Source organism: Saccopteryx leptura, chromosome 12 (genome assembly GCF_036850995.1).
Source record: "Saccopteryx leptura isolate mSacLep1 chromosome 12, mSacLep1_pri_phased_curated, whole genome shotgun sequence".
NCBI classification, from domain to species: domain Eukaryota; kingdom Metazoa; phylum Chordata; class Mammalia; order Chiroptera; family Emballonuridae; genus Saccopteryx; species Saccopteryx leptura.
Genome location: NC_089514.1, coordinates 49,996,183 through 50,014,975, shown reverse-complemented (window position 1 = coordinate 50,014,975; position 18,793 = coordinate 49,996,183). Strand labels below are relative to the sequence as shown.

At 36.0% G+C, this 18,793-nt stretch overlaps 1 protein-coding gene across 5 annotated transcripts in view; it reads left to right on the top strand.

Moving 5' to 3' along the window:
• LOC136384123 (cadherin-related family member 4-like) overlaps positions 1-18,793 on the top strand; it is a 130,839-nt gene that overhangs the window by 67,698 nt on the left and 44,348 nt on the right. For all 5 annotated transcript variants that reach the window (XM_066354215.1, XM_066354214.1, XM_066354213.1 and 2 more), the window contains 3 exons: positions 4,107-4,212; positions 5,255-5,476; positions 6,218-6,363. In XM_066354215.1, coding sequence (XP_066210312.1) covers positions 4,107-4,212; positions 5,255-5,476; positions 6,218-6,363 — 474 coding nt within the window. The remainder of the gene's footprint in view (positions 1-4,106; positions 4,213-5,254; positions 5,477-6,217; positions 6,364-18,793) is intronic.

Here is an 18,793-nt window from a genome sequence, read left to right as displayed (position 1 = left end):
TTACCTATGTATCTGTCTTTTTACCTATCTATATATTATTTATCTATCTGTCATCTATCTATCTACCTACCTCTCTATCTACCTATTTGCTGTACTGTTTTATTATATGCCTTACTGGTACATTGTGTCACTATAAACATTCCCTCATTGATAGACATTTAGATCCTTCTGAATATTGCTTAAGGTTAGAATGAACATTCTTCCATGTTTCTCTTGGTGCTTATATGCAACATCCCCTCTAAGGTTTATACTAAGAACAGAACTGCATTGTCATAGTGCATCTTGTGTGTGTGTGTGTGTGTGTGTGTGTGTTTTTCTGAAGTTGGAAATGGGGAGGCAGTCAGACAGACTCCCACATGCGCCCAACCGGGATCCACCCAGCATGCCCACCAGGGGGCGATGCTCTGCCCATCTGGGGCATTGCTCTGTTGCAACCAGAGCCATTCTAGCACCTGAGGCAGAGGCCACAGAGCAATCCTCAGCGCCTGGGCCAACTTTGCTTCAATGGAGCCTTGGCTGCAGGAGGGGAAAAGAGAGACAGAGAGGAAGGAGAGGGAGAAGGATGGAGAAGCAGATGGGCACCTCTCCTGTGTGCCCTGGCCGGGAACCGAACCTGGGACTCCTGCACGCCAGGCTGACGCCCTACCACTGAGCCAACCGGCCAGGGCCCATAGTGCATCTTAATGGTGAACTATGTAAGGTTCAGTTATGTACTTCATGACATTTCAGTCAGTGACTAACCAACATATATGATAGTGGGTCTATAATTTTTTAACAGAGCTGAAAATTCTCTATCACCTGGTGACATCATAGCCATCTTAACATCATAAAGTAATGCAGTGACTCATATGTTGATAGTTACGCTAGTGTAGACAACCTACTGCACTGCCAGTCACTATAAGTATAGCACATAGTTCAGTACATAGTACTTGATAATAAAAATAAATAAAAATATACTAGCTTATGCACTTACTGTACTCTATACTTTTTATCATTATTTTAGGGTACACTTTTCTACTTATAAACAAGAGTTTGCAGTAAAACAGTGTACCATATTGCGCTGACAGCACCTTCATGCTTCTTGTGTTTAGAGCATCTCTTTTCTCTTTTAGATTTTATTTATCCATTTTGTGTGTGTGTGTGTGTGTGTGTGTGTGTATGTGTGTGTGTGAGAGAGAGAGAGAGAGAAGGAGAGAGAGAAGGGGGGGAGGAGTAGGGAGCATCAACTGCCATATTTGCCTTGACCAGGCAAGCCCTGGGTTTCCAACCGACAACCTTAGTGTTCCAGGTCGATGCTTTATCCACTGCGCCACCACAGGTCAGGCAGAGCATCTCTTGATTGCATTATTTTCTTTCGTGCTGGATTTCATCTCGTGTTGTTTTGTTCATTGTGACCCTACCTTTAGTAGTGATTAAAGTCCTAAATTGTTTTCCAAAGTTGTTGCATCACATTACACTCTCACAAGCAATGTGTAGGCATTGCTCTTGATCAATATCCTTACCATATCTGGTGCTACACAGTCTAACATGATTTTGCCTGATTTGCAGTGAAGTTGCACATCTTTTCCTAATTCACCAATTGTGTGGGGAAAAAAATCCATAAATTATTTGCTTTTCCTTTGTGTAAAACATGAATATGTATAAAGTCATTCTTGTGTTTGTATGTTTTCCTTAATGGTTTGTATGATATAATCACATGTTTTGGAAAATACATTTTCTTGAAAATATTTTAGCTAGTAGCCTTTCATATTTAAGGTTTCTAAACACAAGATAGCTAATTTTGTGATTTGGAGCAAAGTAGAAATTTATTTAATTTTATCCATCATTTGTAATACCAAATTACACAGTTTTATTAGAATTTTTTGTTTGTTTCTGTATGCCTCTTGTTATCTTCTTATTGTAGATATTCTTTGCATTGCTGAATTTATTTCTTTTTTTATATTATTTAATGTAAGTAGAATGAGAGAAGTCATGCACTAAATTCACACTAACACCACCAGTATGAATTATTAACTTCTTGACTGATACTTGATTATGTGCCAGCAGCGTTCTCTATGTCACCTCTCTTTATCTATACTTAGGATATAGATTGCAGAATTATAAGATTGAAAAATATTTTAAAGATCACCTAGTATTCCACTTCACTCATGTAGAAACTGTTTATTCCCATTTGACAACTCATTTACAGCCCCCAAATTTTAGAATTCTTGGGGCATTGTAGAATCTTAAGAGAACAATGCTATTCATCTATGCTTTTCACACCCACTTACTGCCTACTTGCTACACATAACTTCCCTCCCTAATAAGTGTTGGCTGTTTGTTAAGAAAAATAATGAATGTGAGTGTGGCTAAGCACAAAAAGGACTTCGGGAGAACTGGGGAGACAGCACGCAATCACATTCCTTCCCTCCCCTTGGATGGCCTCAGTGCTGCTCTAGCTATGGCTGCCCTGAGGATTGTGTGGTTATGCATGAGCTGTGAAAGGGGAGGTTCTCAACATCGTCCTTTTATTTAACATTATGAAATATCCTGAATGCATCATGCCTGCCTTGCAATCCCTCCCAAGAGAGTAAAGAGAAAGAGCAAAAATATGAGATACTTTGACCTCTCTCACAGAGTGGACCTCAACTTCTATGTTTGAATGATTTCTAAGCCTGAAAATTAAAGCTTTCTTCTTTGAGATTTTTCCTGCTAATACTAACTCATATTTAACTCATTTTTTAAAAATGCAAATAAATTCATGACAACTACTTTTAAAAATCTTAAATACACACCAGAGTATCTGTTTATGAATAAAACGTACAGAATAGGAAAAGAACAATTGATGGCAAATGAATTAGTGTGGACAAATGTAAATCAAATGTTTAACCCTAGTTTTGCTAGCTTGTAGTGTACTTCTACAATATGAGGCACTAATTTAAAAGTCCCAGAATATATAGTAGTAATATTATCATAATTTTTGTAATAAATTTATAGTTTATATATTCTACAACTTTGCTCTTTAGTATGAAAACCACTAGCTGCATGTGCTTTAGAGCACCTGAAATGTGGCTCATCGGAACAGAGATAAACTGCAAGTGTGAAATAACCAATAGATTTTTAACATGAGCAAATAAATGTAAATTTCATAAATATTTTTGATGTTGCTTACATGTTATAATAATAGTATTTTGAACACAATCAGTTAAATAAAGTACAGTGGTCCCTCGTCTATCGCGGAGGCTAGTTTCCAGAACCCCCCGCGATAGGTGAAGATCCGCAGAGTAGCGACCTTATATTTATTTTATTATTTATATATATTTTAAGGCTTTATAAACCCTCCCACACTCTTATAAACCTTTCCCACACTGTTACTAACTTTTCCCACACATATTTTGCTTATTTTACCACAAAAATAATTAAAATAATAAGTATATAAAAATACCCATCTACCGCAAAATCCCACAATCTAGCGAAAAATCCATGATACAAAATTAGATATATACAATTTTAAAATGTGCGATACAGTGAAACTGCAGAAAGTGAACCTTGTTATGACAAGGGACGACTATACTTTATTAAAATTAAATTTTACCTTTATTATTGTTGCTATTATTATTACTTTTTAAAAATATAGCTAATAGAACTTTCAGTACCATGTTGAAAAGAATGGTGGTAGGGAATATCATTGCTCTAGACCTGATCTTAATGGAAAGCTTTCATTTTTCTCACCACTAAATATGTTAGCTATAGTTTTTTTGTAGATGTTCTTTATAAAGATGAGGAAGTTCTCCAATCCTAGTTCACTGAGAATTTTTATCATAACTGGGTGCTGGAATTTGTCAATGCTTTTCTGTATCTACTGATATAATCATGTATATCATGTTTTTTCTCTTCTAGACTGTCGATGTGTAATGTCATGGCTAGAAAAGTTAAAATTACATGTGTGGCTTGCATTTGTGGCTCACATTATTATTGAATCCCTATTAGAGAGCACTGTTATAAAATATAATTTTCACTATTTTTTGTTTTTACCACAAGTATAACATTTCTTGGTTTGGGATAGATGATAAAATAGATATTTAATTTAAAAATAATAACCATTAATGTAATATTTTTATTTGCAGATTGGTCCTGCCCATCTAGATTATGATAATGCTATTTTTGCAGGAATGCACTTCAAATATACATTGTTTGTGAAAGTATCTGATGAAGGAAGTCCTATATTGTCAAGTAAGAAATATTTATATTTAAATATTTTGAGTTACATAAAATAAGTAGTTAAAATTAGTTCTTAGATGTTTATTATAATTTTAGATATTCTGATGATCTGCTATAATAAAGCATATAATCTTTGATTCATTTTGAATTAATTTTTATGCAGGGGGACAAAATGTAGTCAAGTTTCATTCTTTTTCATGTGGCTTTCCAATTTTCCCAGCACTGTTTATTGAAGAGGCTTTCTTTTCTCCATGTGTGTTTTTGACTACTTTGTAAAGAGGGTTAATTATAAGGTGATGAAAAATGATTTGATTTTGTGTGTTGGGTATACAACATAATGGACTGTTCAACTGATGTGAAGATGTTTACCTGAAATCTTCGTACTCTTGTTGATCAATATCACCCTGTTAAATTTAATTTTCTAAATTAAAAAAAATTGCATGTCTTGTAATTACTTATTTTGTGCTAAAAATAGTATAATTTTTAAAAAATTCAAAGAGAAAGTCAATCATGAGTGAGAGAATATTGTCTAAACATTATTTTAATATATTGCAGCTCTTTCAAGGAAATGTTGAAGTTTAACTTTTCTGAAATCTGTATTGTTTAAAATATTTCTGGAGAGTGAATTTATTTTGCATTAGAAAAAATACTGATATTCACATTATCATAGTAAATTTAGTTCCTTTATATTTATTTATTATATTGTCATGTAGAAATATTTTAATCATATTTTGATTAGCAAATAATGCATGCTCTTGTAAACTCTGACCTTTAATTCTAAACAGTAACATTTATATATAAACACATTATAAACAGCAGTTGTTTGGACAGGTATTCAAAATTAGTTAATAGAGTGTTTTAATTCTAAACGTATTTTCAAAAGCTCTAAAATTGAAAAAGGTAATAATTTAATGACAGAATTTAATATAGGTGTATGTATATAATTTACATACTTAGAATTTAATATATAATGTTATGCTATTTAAAAAAGAGAAGAACTACAGAAGACACATGATGACCTCAGCTACATCTCTATGTATTTTTTTCTTTCTAGCAATCATTACAATCATCATAAGGGTGAGTCGCATAAATGAATTGAATCCAACTGGAACTACATCAGCATTTACCTTCAATATACTTGAAAATAGTCCAGTTGATACCCTAGTAGGGAAAATTATATTTACAGATGCAGACTGGCCATTTAATAATATAAAATATACCATTGCTGGAGGCAATTTGGGATCACCTCCCAAGTTTTACATTGAACCAGATACAGGTATTGTAAAAATGTTGTTATATGTTGACAGTAAAAATAATGAGCTTATATACACTTATTTGGGACTTAATTTATGGAGAAACTATGATTATTGGGACAGCTTAAAAAACAACTTCCTCTCTTTTTTTTCTTTTGATTGTGTTGTGTGCTCATCACCCAAAGTCAAATCATTTTCTTTCACTGTATATACAACTTTCTCTTAAACTATGTATATTCACATTAGTTTCTTAGCTATATCCATAGATTCTTAGTTACTGAAGAAAAAGCACTATAGCTTTGACCTTTGCCAAACAGATCTTTGGAAAGTCTATACACATGTGTTTCTCCCCTATATGTCTCCCATATATCTATATAAATATAATATATATTTATCCTATGTCTAAAGTTTATACACATATATTTCTCCCATGTATCTCTCATAAATGCATTTCTCCCAATATATATTTCTCCCATATATCACCCATACATCATATATCTCCCATATATCTATGCATATATATATGTTCCATAAATCTAAGATTGTATAACAGGTGACAAAAGTGGTGTGCAAATTAACACCTGTCATCATTTTTCTGGTGAAGTACATGCTGGGAGTATAAATATATAACCAAAGTTGATTTTTATTAATGTATTTTTACTTGTTATTTTAGTGATTATTTTATTTATGTAGTTTTTAATTTAGCATAAATTGAAGATATTTAGTGATTCTGGGATAACAGTTATCTTTTCATTTTTGTGCAGGAATGATAAAGCTATTGGATTCTTTAGACAGGGAAATTGAAGCAAAGTACAAGATAGTTGTGAGAATAACAGATTTGGACAATGATGCTCTACCTGACCCCCTCCGACAGAGAACTGGTACTGCTCAAGTGACTGTCAATGTTCTGGTAAGAATGAGTCACTGCTTATCCCTTCGGAAGCATATTCTTGTGAAATAAAAACAAAAATAAAGTTAAAGTTTAGTGCCCTCAACATGGACTTAATATAGAGAGTAACATATTGGGTTCCAAAACATTGTAACTATCACATACAGTGATAAAATTGTCACTGTATATAAATTAGTTTGTGTGATTTCTGAATTTGATTGTCTCACAAATCTGAATTTAGGTTAAGAGTACCTGAAAACAAAAGTTATCTATAAGAAGTTGTTAGAAGAGTCATTTTGTCGTTACACATAATTCCATAAGTAAACAAACGTGTTCTAGATTTAGGAAGTTACCTGTTTGATACTCTGAGAAAAGCTGTTTCTCTGCTCGTTTGGTTATTCTCTCCCTCTCTGGTTTCACTTAGAAAATATTTTAATATTTTCAAGATCTGAGGGATCAGCTATAGACATTCACAAACTGAAGTATAGAATCAAGAATTTCTAACATAAATACTTTTTAAATATTCAAAGCAAAAATATATTTGACTTGGTGTATTTAAGACTTCTATCAATACCATGCTATTTTTTATATATAAAATTCTCCTTTATATTTAATGCCAACTTTTCTTTATCTTATAACATTGTGCTGCTTCTTGCTACTTGAGAGCAGTAGGAGTCCAACTGTGGATCTGAGGAAGCAAGCAATGACTTCTGATAAAAAACAATTTAAAACCTAAAGCACTGTCTAGGATCCATGCATACTCCTACGTGGTGAATGCTTTCAGATGTGTTTTTGATGAACTGAAATCCTTAACAGTGCCCATGACTCAGTGTTATAACCTCCGATATAGACTCATTATGTCTGGATAACACAGTAAGCCAGGCCAGAAATCTTTGTGGCTAGAAATTTAATGATATGGCTTGAGTGGTTTCAACCATGACTCAGAAGATGTCATAAGCTAATGAACCTATTATCTTTAAGAAAGCCTTCAGTAATAGACCCCAAGTGCACTGTAAGTTTCATTATACATTTCATTAGATATCCTCTCTGTTTGCACTTCTGAAACTGATCATTTCTGCTTTCATTTTGTTTATGAACTTTTATATTCAGATAGATATAGAACAAAAGATCTGTGTTCTTCAGCCTTAAAAGCATTCACATTTCTTTCTCCTTTGGGGCTAGAAAGGTTTGTTCAGGAATGAATACTTGATTTCTTGGGACTAGGCAAAAGGCTATCCTTTTCCCACCATAAGACAGAGGGGGCCCTACCTGTTGCTTAAAACATTGCTGCTGAATTCAAATACCTTTTATCTGAAGATACTTCCAACCAAAACTTGGGTAAAAGGTATCAAAACATTTTATTCAGAAAAATAAAATAAGACCAAAATTCCTAAGTACAATATAATTATTTTTGATACTATACTTTTTTCTAAAAAGATTGAAGCCCATATAAAAAATAAACACAACAGAGTGATGCTACTTAAATTAGAAGTAGATTAGTGAACTTAAATTTACCTGTTTTATCTGGAGGAATAAAAAAATCCAAGAAAAATATTTTACAAAATAAGGAATGAATACTGTTATGGACTTAATGTTTGTGTCTTACCAAGATTCATATGTTAAAGAACTAATCCCCAGTGTGATGGTATTTGAAGATGGGCCCTTTTAAAGGAATTTGGATTAGAGGTCATGAGAATGAGGTTGTGGTTGGTGGGGTTTGTTTCCTTATAGAAAGAGGCATCAGAGATCTTGTTTTCTCTCCAACATGTAAGAGCATGCAAGGAAGACAGCAATCTGCAAACTAGGAAAAGGGCTGTCACCAGAAATCAAAACCTGCTGAACTTCCTGATCTTAGACTTTCTACCTGTTGGAACTTTGGAAAGTAATTTTCTATTTTTTAAGCACCTTGGCCTATATAAATATTTTGTTGTGGCAACCCAAGCAGACTAAAACAAATCCTAATTTGTTTTAACAAACATAAAAATGGTATAAACTATAATATTAACTGTAAGATATATTCTTAGTAAATAGAAGGTGTGTAATTAGATCAATGAAACATACTAGGAAGTCTTGGATCCAAGATATAAGATTATAGGTTAATAATAAACTCTCACATAAATGGAGTTAGAACAACTAATTAACCTAGAATAACTAATAAACTCAAAAGCATGTATATGATTACCTGCAATATCCTTCAAGATACACTAGTTTCAAAATATATGTTACAATATTTCAGTAAGATGAATTGTATAGACATCATTAGCTATTGCCAAATTTAAATTTGTATTGTCAACTGACTACAGTAGTACCTTGAGATATGAGCAGACCAACATATGAATATTTTAAGATATGAGCTGCAATTCGGTCCGTATTTTTGTTTGAGATCCGAGTGAAATTTCGAGATATGAGTCGTGATTCGGGAAGCTGCCGCTAGTTGGCGCATTGGCGCACAGGTCCAGTATCGGCTGCACAACACTAGCATCTTGTTCTTTCTCACATGTTACCTGCAGAATCAAGTTGAATCTTGTGTGCTGTACTCATTCTTGCATCATTTTTGCATTTTTTACTAACTTTTTTTGTGTGCTATCATGGGGCCAAAGAAAGTGAGTGTAAAGGACAGTGGTGAGAAGAAGAAGAGAATGATGTCGATTGAAGTAAAGCAAGAAATAATAGAAAAACATGAGCGTGGTGTACAAGTGATTGAACTGGCAAGGCTGTACGACTACAATACATCTACAATTTGTACCATCCTTAAACAAAAGGATGCCATCAAAAACACAAATCCAGCAAACGGAACTACAATTCTGTCCCAATTAAGGACATATCTCCATGAAGAAATGGAGAAGCTTCTGCTGGTGTGAGTGAAAGAGAAAGAGCTGGCAGGAGATACAGAGACTGTAATATGCGAAAAGGCACATATTATTTACAGCGACTTGAAGAAGAAAGAAACATCAACCTCAAAAGAGGCAGCAGAAGATACATTTAAGGCAAGTTACAGCTGGTTTGAAAATTTCAAGAAGAAATCTGGCATCCACTCTGTGGTGAGGCATGGTGAAGCTGCGAGTGCTGATGTTAAGGCAGCTCAGGAGTACATTGCACATTTTGCTGCGCTTATCACAAAGGAAGGCTACATCCCCTAACAAGTGTTCAACTGTGATGAAACAGGATTGTTTTTGGAAAAAAATGCCCTGGGAGACCTTCATCACTGCAGAGGAGAAGCTGCCAGGCTATAAACCCATGAAGGACCGTCTGACCCTTGGATTGTGTGCAAATGCTAGCGGTGACTGTAAAGTAAAGCCACTGCTAAGTGCATCATGCTGAAAATCCTCGAGCCTTTAAGATTCACAAGATTCTTAAAGAAGCCCTGGCCAGTTGGCTCAGGGGTAGAGCGTCGGCCTGGCTTGCGGGGGACCGGGGTTCGATTCCCGGCCAGGGCACATAGGAGAAACGCCCATTTGCTTCTACACCCCACCCCCTCCTTCCTCTCTGTCTCTCTCTTCCCCTCCCACAGCCAAGGCTCCATTGGAGCAAAGATGGCCTGGGCGCTGGGATGGCTCCTTGGCCTCTGCCCCAGGTGCTAGAGTGGCTCTGGTCGCGGCAGAGCGACGCCCCGGAGGGGCAGAGCATCGCCCCCTGGTGGGCAGAGCATCACCCCTGGTGGGCGTGCCAGGTGGATCCCGGTCGGGCGCATGCGGGAGTCTGTCTGACTGTCTCTCCCCATTTCCAGCTTCAGAAAAATACAAAAAAAAAAAAAAAAGATTCTTAAAGAAAAACTGCAGGTTATGTGGCACACCAATGCTAGGGCATAGGTTACATGGCAGTTTTTTATTGAATGGGTAAATCTTGTCATTGGTCCTGCAATGACGATATATCTTCAAGAAAATAAACTCCTGATGAAAATGCTCCAGCCCACCCACCTTGTCTTGAAGATGACATTCTTGATGAGTTCAAATTTGTGAAAGTCTTCTACCTCCCATTCAACATGACTTCAATCTTGCAACCTATGGATCAACAAGTCATTTCCAACTTTAGAAAGCTTTACACAAAGCACTTGTTCTGCCACTGCTTGAGGTGACTGAGAATACAAATCTAACCTTTCGGGAGTTTTGGAAAGATCACTACAACATCGTGATATGTTTACGCATTATTGACTCATCATGGCAAAAGTTTACAAGAAGAATGTTGAACTCGGCATGGAAAAAGTTATGGCCTGATGTTGTTGCAGACAGGGACTTCGAAGGATTCGAACTAGAGATTGAGACTGAGGTAGAAGCATTGGAGGAGATTGTGTCCCTCGGAAAGTCGATGGGTCTGGAGGTAGATGAGGGTGATGTAAATGAGCTCATTGAGGAACATGAGGAGGAACTCTCAACTGAGGAGTTGAAGGAGCTACAGATGATGCAACATACGAAGCTTCTGCAAGAGATTAGTAGTGAAGAGGAGGTAGAATTGGAGGAAGTGATTTCTACAAGTGAAATTAAAGACTTGCTGGCAACGTGGGAGAAGCTTTCAAGTTTCATTGAAAAGAAACACCCAGAAAAAGTTTCAATTGGTCGTCCCTCAGCACTTTTTAATGACACTTGTTTGTCACACTTCTGTAATATTTTAAAAGGCAGGGAAAAGCAAACCTCTTTGGATAAATTCTTATTCAAAAGTCCTGCAAGTGAAAGTTCCGAAAGTGCAGCCAAAAAGCAAAAACAGGTGATGATTAAATAAAAAATATGTAATGTTAAGCTAAGGTTAACTTTAAAGTTAAGAAAGTGCATTTTTTTTACAATTAAGTTTTTGTGGTTTCATTTTAAGTAAAGAAAGAGCAGTTTTAGTTTTTTTTAATTAAATATAATTTTAATTTATATTTAAAAGCATGTATTACATAGAATGTAATATAATATAGTTACATATTATATAATCGAATCTTTTTTTATATAATTTTATTTTTAATGGGGCGACATCAATAAATCAGGATACATATATTCAAAGATAACAAGTCCAAGTTATCTTGTCGTTCACTTATGTTGCATACCCATCACCCAAAGTCAGATTGTCCTCTGTCACCTTCTATCTAGTTTTCTTTGTGCCCCTCCCCCTACCCCTTTCCCTCTCCCTCTCCCCCCTACCCCCGTAACCACCACACTCTTATCAATGTCTCTTAGTTTCACTTTTAAGTCCCACCTACGTATGGAATAATGCAGTTCCTGGTTTTTTCTGATTTACTTATTTCACTTTGTATAATGTTATCAAGATCCCACCATTTTGCTGTAAATGATCCAATGTCATCATTTCTTATGGATGAGTAGTATTCCATAGTGTATATGTGCCACATCTTCTTTATTCAGTCATCTATTGATGGGCTTTTTGGTTGTTTCCATGTCCTGGCCACTGTGAACAATGCTGCAATGAACATGGGGCTGCATGTGTCTTTACGTATCAATGTTTCTGAGTTTTGGGGGGTATATACCCAGTAGAGGAATTGCTGGGTCATAAGGTAATTCTATTTTCAGTTTTTTGAGGAACCACCATACTTTCTTCCATAATGGTTGTACTACTTTACATTCCCACCAACAGTGTATGAGGGTTCCTTTTTCTCCACAGCCTCTCCAACATTTCCTATTACCTGTCTTGTTAATAATAGTCAATCTAACAGGTGTGAGGTGGTATCTCATTGCAGTTTTGATTTGCATTTCTCTAATAACTAACGAAGATGAGCATCTTTTCATATATCTGTTGGCCATTTGTATTTCTTCCTGAGAGAAGTGTCTGTTCATGTCCTCTTCCCATTTTATTATTGGATTGTTTGTTTGTTTGTTGTTGAGTTTTATGAGGTCTTTGTATATTTTGGATATTAGGCCCTTATCTGAGCTGTTGTTTGAAAATATCATTTCCCATTTAGTTGGCTGCCTGTTTATTTTGTTATCAGTTTCTCTTGCTGAGCAAAAATTTCTTAGTCTAATGTAGTCCCATTCATTAATTTTTGCCTTCACTTCTCTTGCCATTGGAGTCAAATTCATAAAATGCTCTTTAAAACCCAGGTCCATGAGTTTAGTACCTATGTCTTCTTCTATGTACTTTATTGTTTCAGGTCTTATGTTTAGATCTTTGATCCATTTTGAGTTAATTTTAGTACAGGGGGACAAACTGTAGTCCACTTTCATTCTTTTGCATGTGGCTTTCCAGTTTTCCCGGCACCATTTATTGCAGAGGCTTTCTTTTCTCCATTGTGTATTCTTGGCCACTTTATCAAAAGTTATTTGACTATATATATGTGGTTTTATTTCTGGGTTTTCTATTCTGTTCCATTGGTCTGAGTGTCTATTTTTCTGCCAATACCATGCTGTTTTGATTGTCGTGGCCCTATAATATAGTTTGAAGTCAGTTATTGTAATGCCCCCAGCTTCATTCTTTTTCTTTAGGATTGCTTTGGCTATTCGGGGTTTTTTATAGCTCCATATAAATCTGATGATTTTTTGCTCTATTTCTTTAAAAAATGTCATTGGAATTTTGATGGTAATTGCATTAAATTTGTATATTGCTTTGGGTAATATGGCCATCTTGATTATATGTATTCTTCCTAACCAAGAACAAGGTATATTCTTCCATCTCATTATATCTTTTTTGATTTCCCTTAACAATGGTTTATAGTTTTCATTATATAAGTCCTTTACATTCTTTGTTATGTTTATTCCTAAGTATTTTATTTTTTTTGTTGCAATAGTGAAGGGGATTGTTCTTTTGAGTTCGTTCTCAAATGTTTCATTGTTGGCATATAGAAAGGCTATTGACTTCTGTATGTTAATTTTGTATCCTGCGACCTTACTGTATTGGCTTATTGTTTCTAGTAGTCTTTTTGTGGATTCTTTGGGATTTTCAATGTATAGGATCATATCATCTGCAAAAAGTGATACCTTTTCTTCTTCTTTTCCGATATGGATGCCTTTTATTTCTTTGTCTTGTCTGATTGATCTGGCTAGAACCTCTAGTACCACATTAAATAAGAGTGGAGAGAGTGGACAACCCTGTCTTGTTCCTGATATAAGGGGGAAAGCCTTCAGTTTTGTGCCATTTAATATGATGTTAGCTGATGGTTTACCATATATGGCCTTTATCATGTTGAGATATTTTCCTTCTATACCCATTTTGTTGAGAGTCTTAAACATAAAATTGTGTTGTATTTTATCGAAAGCCTTTTCTGTGTCTATTGATAAGATCATGTGGTTTTTGTTCTTTGTTTTGTTGATATGGTGTATTACGTTAACCATTTTACGTATATTGAACCATCCTTGAGATTCTGGGATGAATCCCACTTGATCATGATGTATTATTCTTTTAATATGTTGTTGTATTCAATTTGCTAGTATTTTGTTTAGTATTTTAGCATCTGTATTCATTAGAGATATTGGTCTATAGTTTTGTTTTTGTTTTTTGTTTGCTTTTTGTGCCATCCTTGCCTGGTTTTGGTATGAGGGTTATGTTGGCCTCATAAAATGTGTTTGGAAGTATTGCTTCTTCTTCAATTTTTTGGAAGACTTTGAGTAGAATAGGAACCAAGTCTACTTTGAATGTTTGATAAAATTTGCTGGTATAGCCGTCAGGGCCTGGACTTTTATTTTTGGGGAGGTTTTTAATGGTTTTTTCTATTTCTTCTCTACTAATAGGCCTGTTTAGGCTTTCTGCTTCTTCTTGACTCAGTCTAGGAAGGTTGTATTGTTCTAGGAATTTATCCATTTCTTCTAGGTTGTTAAATTTAGTGGCATAAAGTTTTTCATAGAATTCTACAATAATTCTTTGTATATCTATGGTGTCTGTGGTGATTTCTCCTCTTTCATTTTGGATTTTGTTTAATATGAGTTCTTTCTCTTTTTTCCTTGGTAAGTCTTGCCAAGGGTTTGTCAATTTTGTTGATCTTTTCAAAGAACCAGGTCCTTGTTCTATTAATTTTTTCTATAGTTTTTCTGTTCTCTATTTCATTTATTTCTGCTCTGATTTTTATTATCTCCTTTCTTCGGCTGGTTTTGGGTTGTTTTTGTTCTTCTTTTTCTAGTTCCTTAAGGTGTGAAGTTAAGTGGTTCACTTGGGCTCTCTCTTGTTTGTTCATATATGCCTGAAGTGATATGAACTTCCCTCTTATCACTGCTTTTGCTGCATCCCATAGATTCTGATATGTCATATTGTCATTTTCATTAGTCTGTATATATCTTTTGATCTCTGCACTTATTTCTTCTTTGACCCATTCATTTTTTAAAAGTATGTTGTTTAGTTTCCACATCTTTGTGGGATTTTTTTCCTCTTTTTTGCAGTTGAATTCTAGTTTCAAGGCTTTATGATCAGAAAATATGCTTGGTACAACTTCAATTTTTCTGAATTTGCTGATGTTGTTTTTGTGGCCCAACATATAGTCAATTCTTGAGAATGATCCATGTACACTGGAGAAAAAAGTATACTCAGTCATTTTGGGATGAAATGTCCTGTAGATGTCTATCATATCCAGGTGCTCTAGTGTTTTGTTTAAGGCCACTATATCTTTGTTGATTCTCTGTTTGGATGACCGATCTAGAGCCATCAGCGGTGTATCGAGGTCTCCAAGTATGATTGTATTTTTGTCAGTTTTTGTTTTAAGGTCAATAAGTAGCTGTCTTATATATTTTGGTGCTCCTTGGTTTGGTGCATATATATTAAGAATTGTTATGTCTTCTTGATTCAGTGTCCCCTTAGCCATTATGAAATGGCTATTTTTGTCTCTGAGTACTTTTGCTGTCTTGTAGTCATCATTATCAGATATGAGTATTGCTACGCCTGCTTTTTTTTGGATATTATTTGCTTGGAGTATTGTTTTCCAGCCTTTCACTTTGAATTTGTTTTTATCCTTTTTACTTAGATGAGTTTCCTGTAGGCAGCATACAGTTGGATTTTCTTTTTTAATCCATTCTCCTACTCTGTGCCTTTTTATTGGTGAGTTTAATCCATTTACATTTAGTGTAATTATTGACACTTGTGAGTTCCCTATTGCCATTTTATAGATTGCTTTCTGTTAGTTTTGTGTCTTTTTTTTTTTTTACAGAGGCAGAGATAGATAGGGACAGACAGACAGGAATGGAGAGAGATGAGAAGCATCAATCATCAGTTTCTCGTTGCGTATTGCGACTTCTTAGTTGTTCATTGATTTCTTTCTCACATGTGCCTTGACCGCGGGCCTTCAGCAGACCGAGTAACCCCCTGCTGGAGCCAGCGACCTTGGGTCTAAGCTGGTGAGCTCTTTGCTCAAGCCAGATGAGCCCGCGCTCAAGCTGGCGACCTCGGGGTCTCAAACCTGGGTCCTTCTGCATCCCAGTCCGACACTCTATCCACTGCACCACCACCTGGTCAGGTTAGTTTTGTGTCTTGTTTGATCCTTCTCTTTCGTTTTTCTATCTTTTGTTTTTATTTGGTTGTATTCCATACATCTTCCCTCTGTTGATATCTTTTTTATCTCATGTGCTTCTGTGGTGGTTTTTTCAATGGTGGTTACCATTAAGTAATGAAAAGGGTTTCTACCCTGTTCATTGTAGCGCACTATTTTGTGAGTACTTTTGCACTCCATCGTCCTTTGCTACTGTTAATCTCCATCCTCTCCCCCTCTTTTTTTTTGTTGTTGTCACAGTTTAAATTTGGTTTTATTGTGTTCTTCTTGGAGCTTTTACTTGTGGCTTTGTTTTTTTTTTTTTGTTCTTTGTATCTGATTGGAGAACCCCCTTTAGTAATTCCTGGAGTGGGGGTTTTTTTATGATAAATTCCCTCATCTTTTCTGTATCTGTGAATGTTTTTATTTCTCCTTCATATTTAAAGGATAGCTTTGATGGGTATAGTATTCGTGGCTGGAAGTTCCTCTCTTTCAGGACTTTAAATATTGGGGTCCACTCTCTTCTAGCTTGTAGAGTTTCTGCTGAGAAATCTGATGATAATCTAATGGGCCTTCCTTTATATGTTGTATTCTTCTTTTCCCTGGCTGCCTTAGAATTTTTTCTTTGCTGTTGGTTTGTGCCAATTTCATTATGATATGCCTTGGAGTAGGTTTGTTGGGGTTAAGAAAACTCGGAGTTCTGTTTGCTTCTTGAATTCGAGGCTTTAGTTCTTTCCACAGGCTTGGGAAGTTCTCATCTATTATTTGTTTGAGTATGTTCTCCATTCCATTTTCTCTCTCTTCTCCCTCTGATATACCTATTATTCTTATGTTAATCTTTTTGATGGAGTCAGATAATTCTTGTAGGGCTATCTCATTTTTTTTTTAAATTTTTGAGTCTCTTTGTTCTTCTCTCTGTTTTGCCTCAAGTTGCTTGTCTTCTATTTCACTAATCCTCTCTTCTATCTGGCCTGTTCTATTAGCTAAGCTTGTTACCTCGTTTTTCAGCTTGTGAATTGAGTTTTTCATCTCTGTTTGATTTGTTTTTATAGTTTCAATTTCCTTGGAAATATATTCTTTGTGTTTGTTGAGTTGTTTTCTGAACTCCCTAAATTGCCTTTCTGTGTTTTCTTGTATATCTCATAGGATTTTTAGGATTTCTATCTTAAATTCTCTGTCATTTAGCTCCAAGGTTTCCAATATATTAAATATTTTCTCCATAGATTTTTCCTCATCTAGCTGTGTTACCTCTCTTTCTTTTTTATCCATGATATTCGATTTTCTCTTCCTTAATGGCATCTGAGGGTGGTTTTGTTGATAGTATTAATGAGATTCAATAAAGAATAAAAAGTAAAAAAAAATAAAAAATCGAAGAGTTGTTTTTTTAAAAAAAATTAATAATGATATAAAGAAAAATAAAATAAAATTAAAATTTAAAAAAAAAGTAAATTATTCCCCCCCTCCTTTTTTCCTCTCCTCTCCTCTCCCCTCTTTCTTGAGAAAATCTTGTGGTGAATTGTGAATTGTATTGTACTAAATAGTACAAACAATGCCTGTAATGGAGGGCCTGAATTGGGGAGAAGTAATAAAGGGGTAAAAAAAAAAAAAAAAAAAAAGAGCGTATGGACCCACAAAAAGTGAATAAGAAAAAAAACTGGGTCAAGAATAAAATCATTTGCTTTTAGGTGTTGGTTGACTAAGAGTTATGATGAGAGGAATAGGAGGGTAACAGGAAAATGGGGGGACAAATTAAAAAATTACTATTGTATTTAGTGGAACAAGAACTAGAAAAAATGGAGAGCCAGGGATGGGAGCACTGTTAGTGTGTTAAAAAGGTGAAGTAAAAACCCCCCAAAATGCCACAGACATAAGTTTGAGTCCCAGATAAGATATTGTTCGTTATTGAGGTTTGAATGAGAGGAGACGTAAAGGAGAAAGGAAGAAACTAATATAGAGGGAGAAAAGAAAAAGAGAGAGAGAGAAAAAAAAGAGGGAACCACTAAAAGAAGAAAAAAGAAAAAAGAGGAGAGAGAGAGAGAGTTAAGGGTTTTGGAGTGCAACCCTCATAGAGAGAAAGGAAGCGGAGAGAAAGGAAGAGGAAAAAAAGATAATGGGAGATGTAACACTTATGCGTAGTGTAGTTCAAGGAGAGGAAAGAGTTAGACCGGCAGAGAGTTAAACGACCAAATTGGAGGAGGAAAAAAAAATTAAGAATGAAGATAAGAGAAACAAACAAACAAATATAATAAAATGGGATAGGTTATAAAGTCTGCGTATTATTCTTGATTTTGAGAGGTTATCTTCTTGCTTTTTCTTTTCTCTCCCTCTTCCTGGTTGGTGACTGTACCTCGGGTTCTGCCCCTTTGGCACGCTCAGGCAGAGGTTTGCAGTTGATAAGTCTCTATGGCAATGTCGTGTATTGTGCTTCAGTCTCGTTGGCAGTCGAGGCTCATTAGCATTTATAGGCTCCGCCAGTGAGAGAGTCCGTGTTCCTGGAGCCTTTCTCCTAGCCTTTCCTTCCTCAATTAGTAGCCTGATAATCCAGCTATGGGGTTGCTGCTGCCTCTGCCTGGATAGTAAGAGGCTCAAAGAGCTGGCAGCTCCCCACTCTATTCCCACTTAGCACAGGGCTCTGGGTGAAGCTGAGTCAGTCAGAGCTGCTAGCATAATCAGCCGTGGCTTCCGCCCCCTCAAAGACCTCTGGCTCTGCCCCTCTGTGGGATAACATGGGCGGGCACTGCCGAGGCACTCGGAGGAATCTCTTGCTCACTATCTGCGCGCGCAGACCAGGATATCAGGCCAGCCGGCTCACCCTCTGAGTGAAACCCCCGCCCGCACGAAAAAGTTGCAGTGTTGAAATTGGCTCTTGCTCCGTCCCCGTGCGCGGCTCCCTCAGGGTGCTGGGGCAGTCCGGAGATTCTGCTTTTGGCCCACACTGAGGCCTCTGACTCTGCCCCTCTGTGGGGTAACACGGGCGCCCACTCCGAAGGCACTCGGAGGAATCTCTCGCTCACTCTCCGTGTGTGCCGACCAGGATATCAGACCAGCTGCCTCACCCTCTGAGTGAATCCCCTGCCC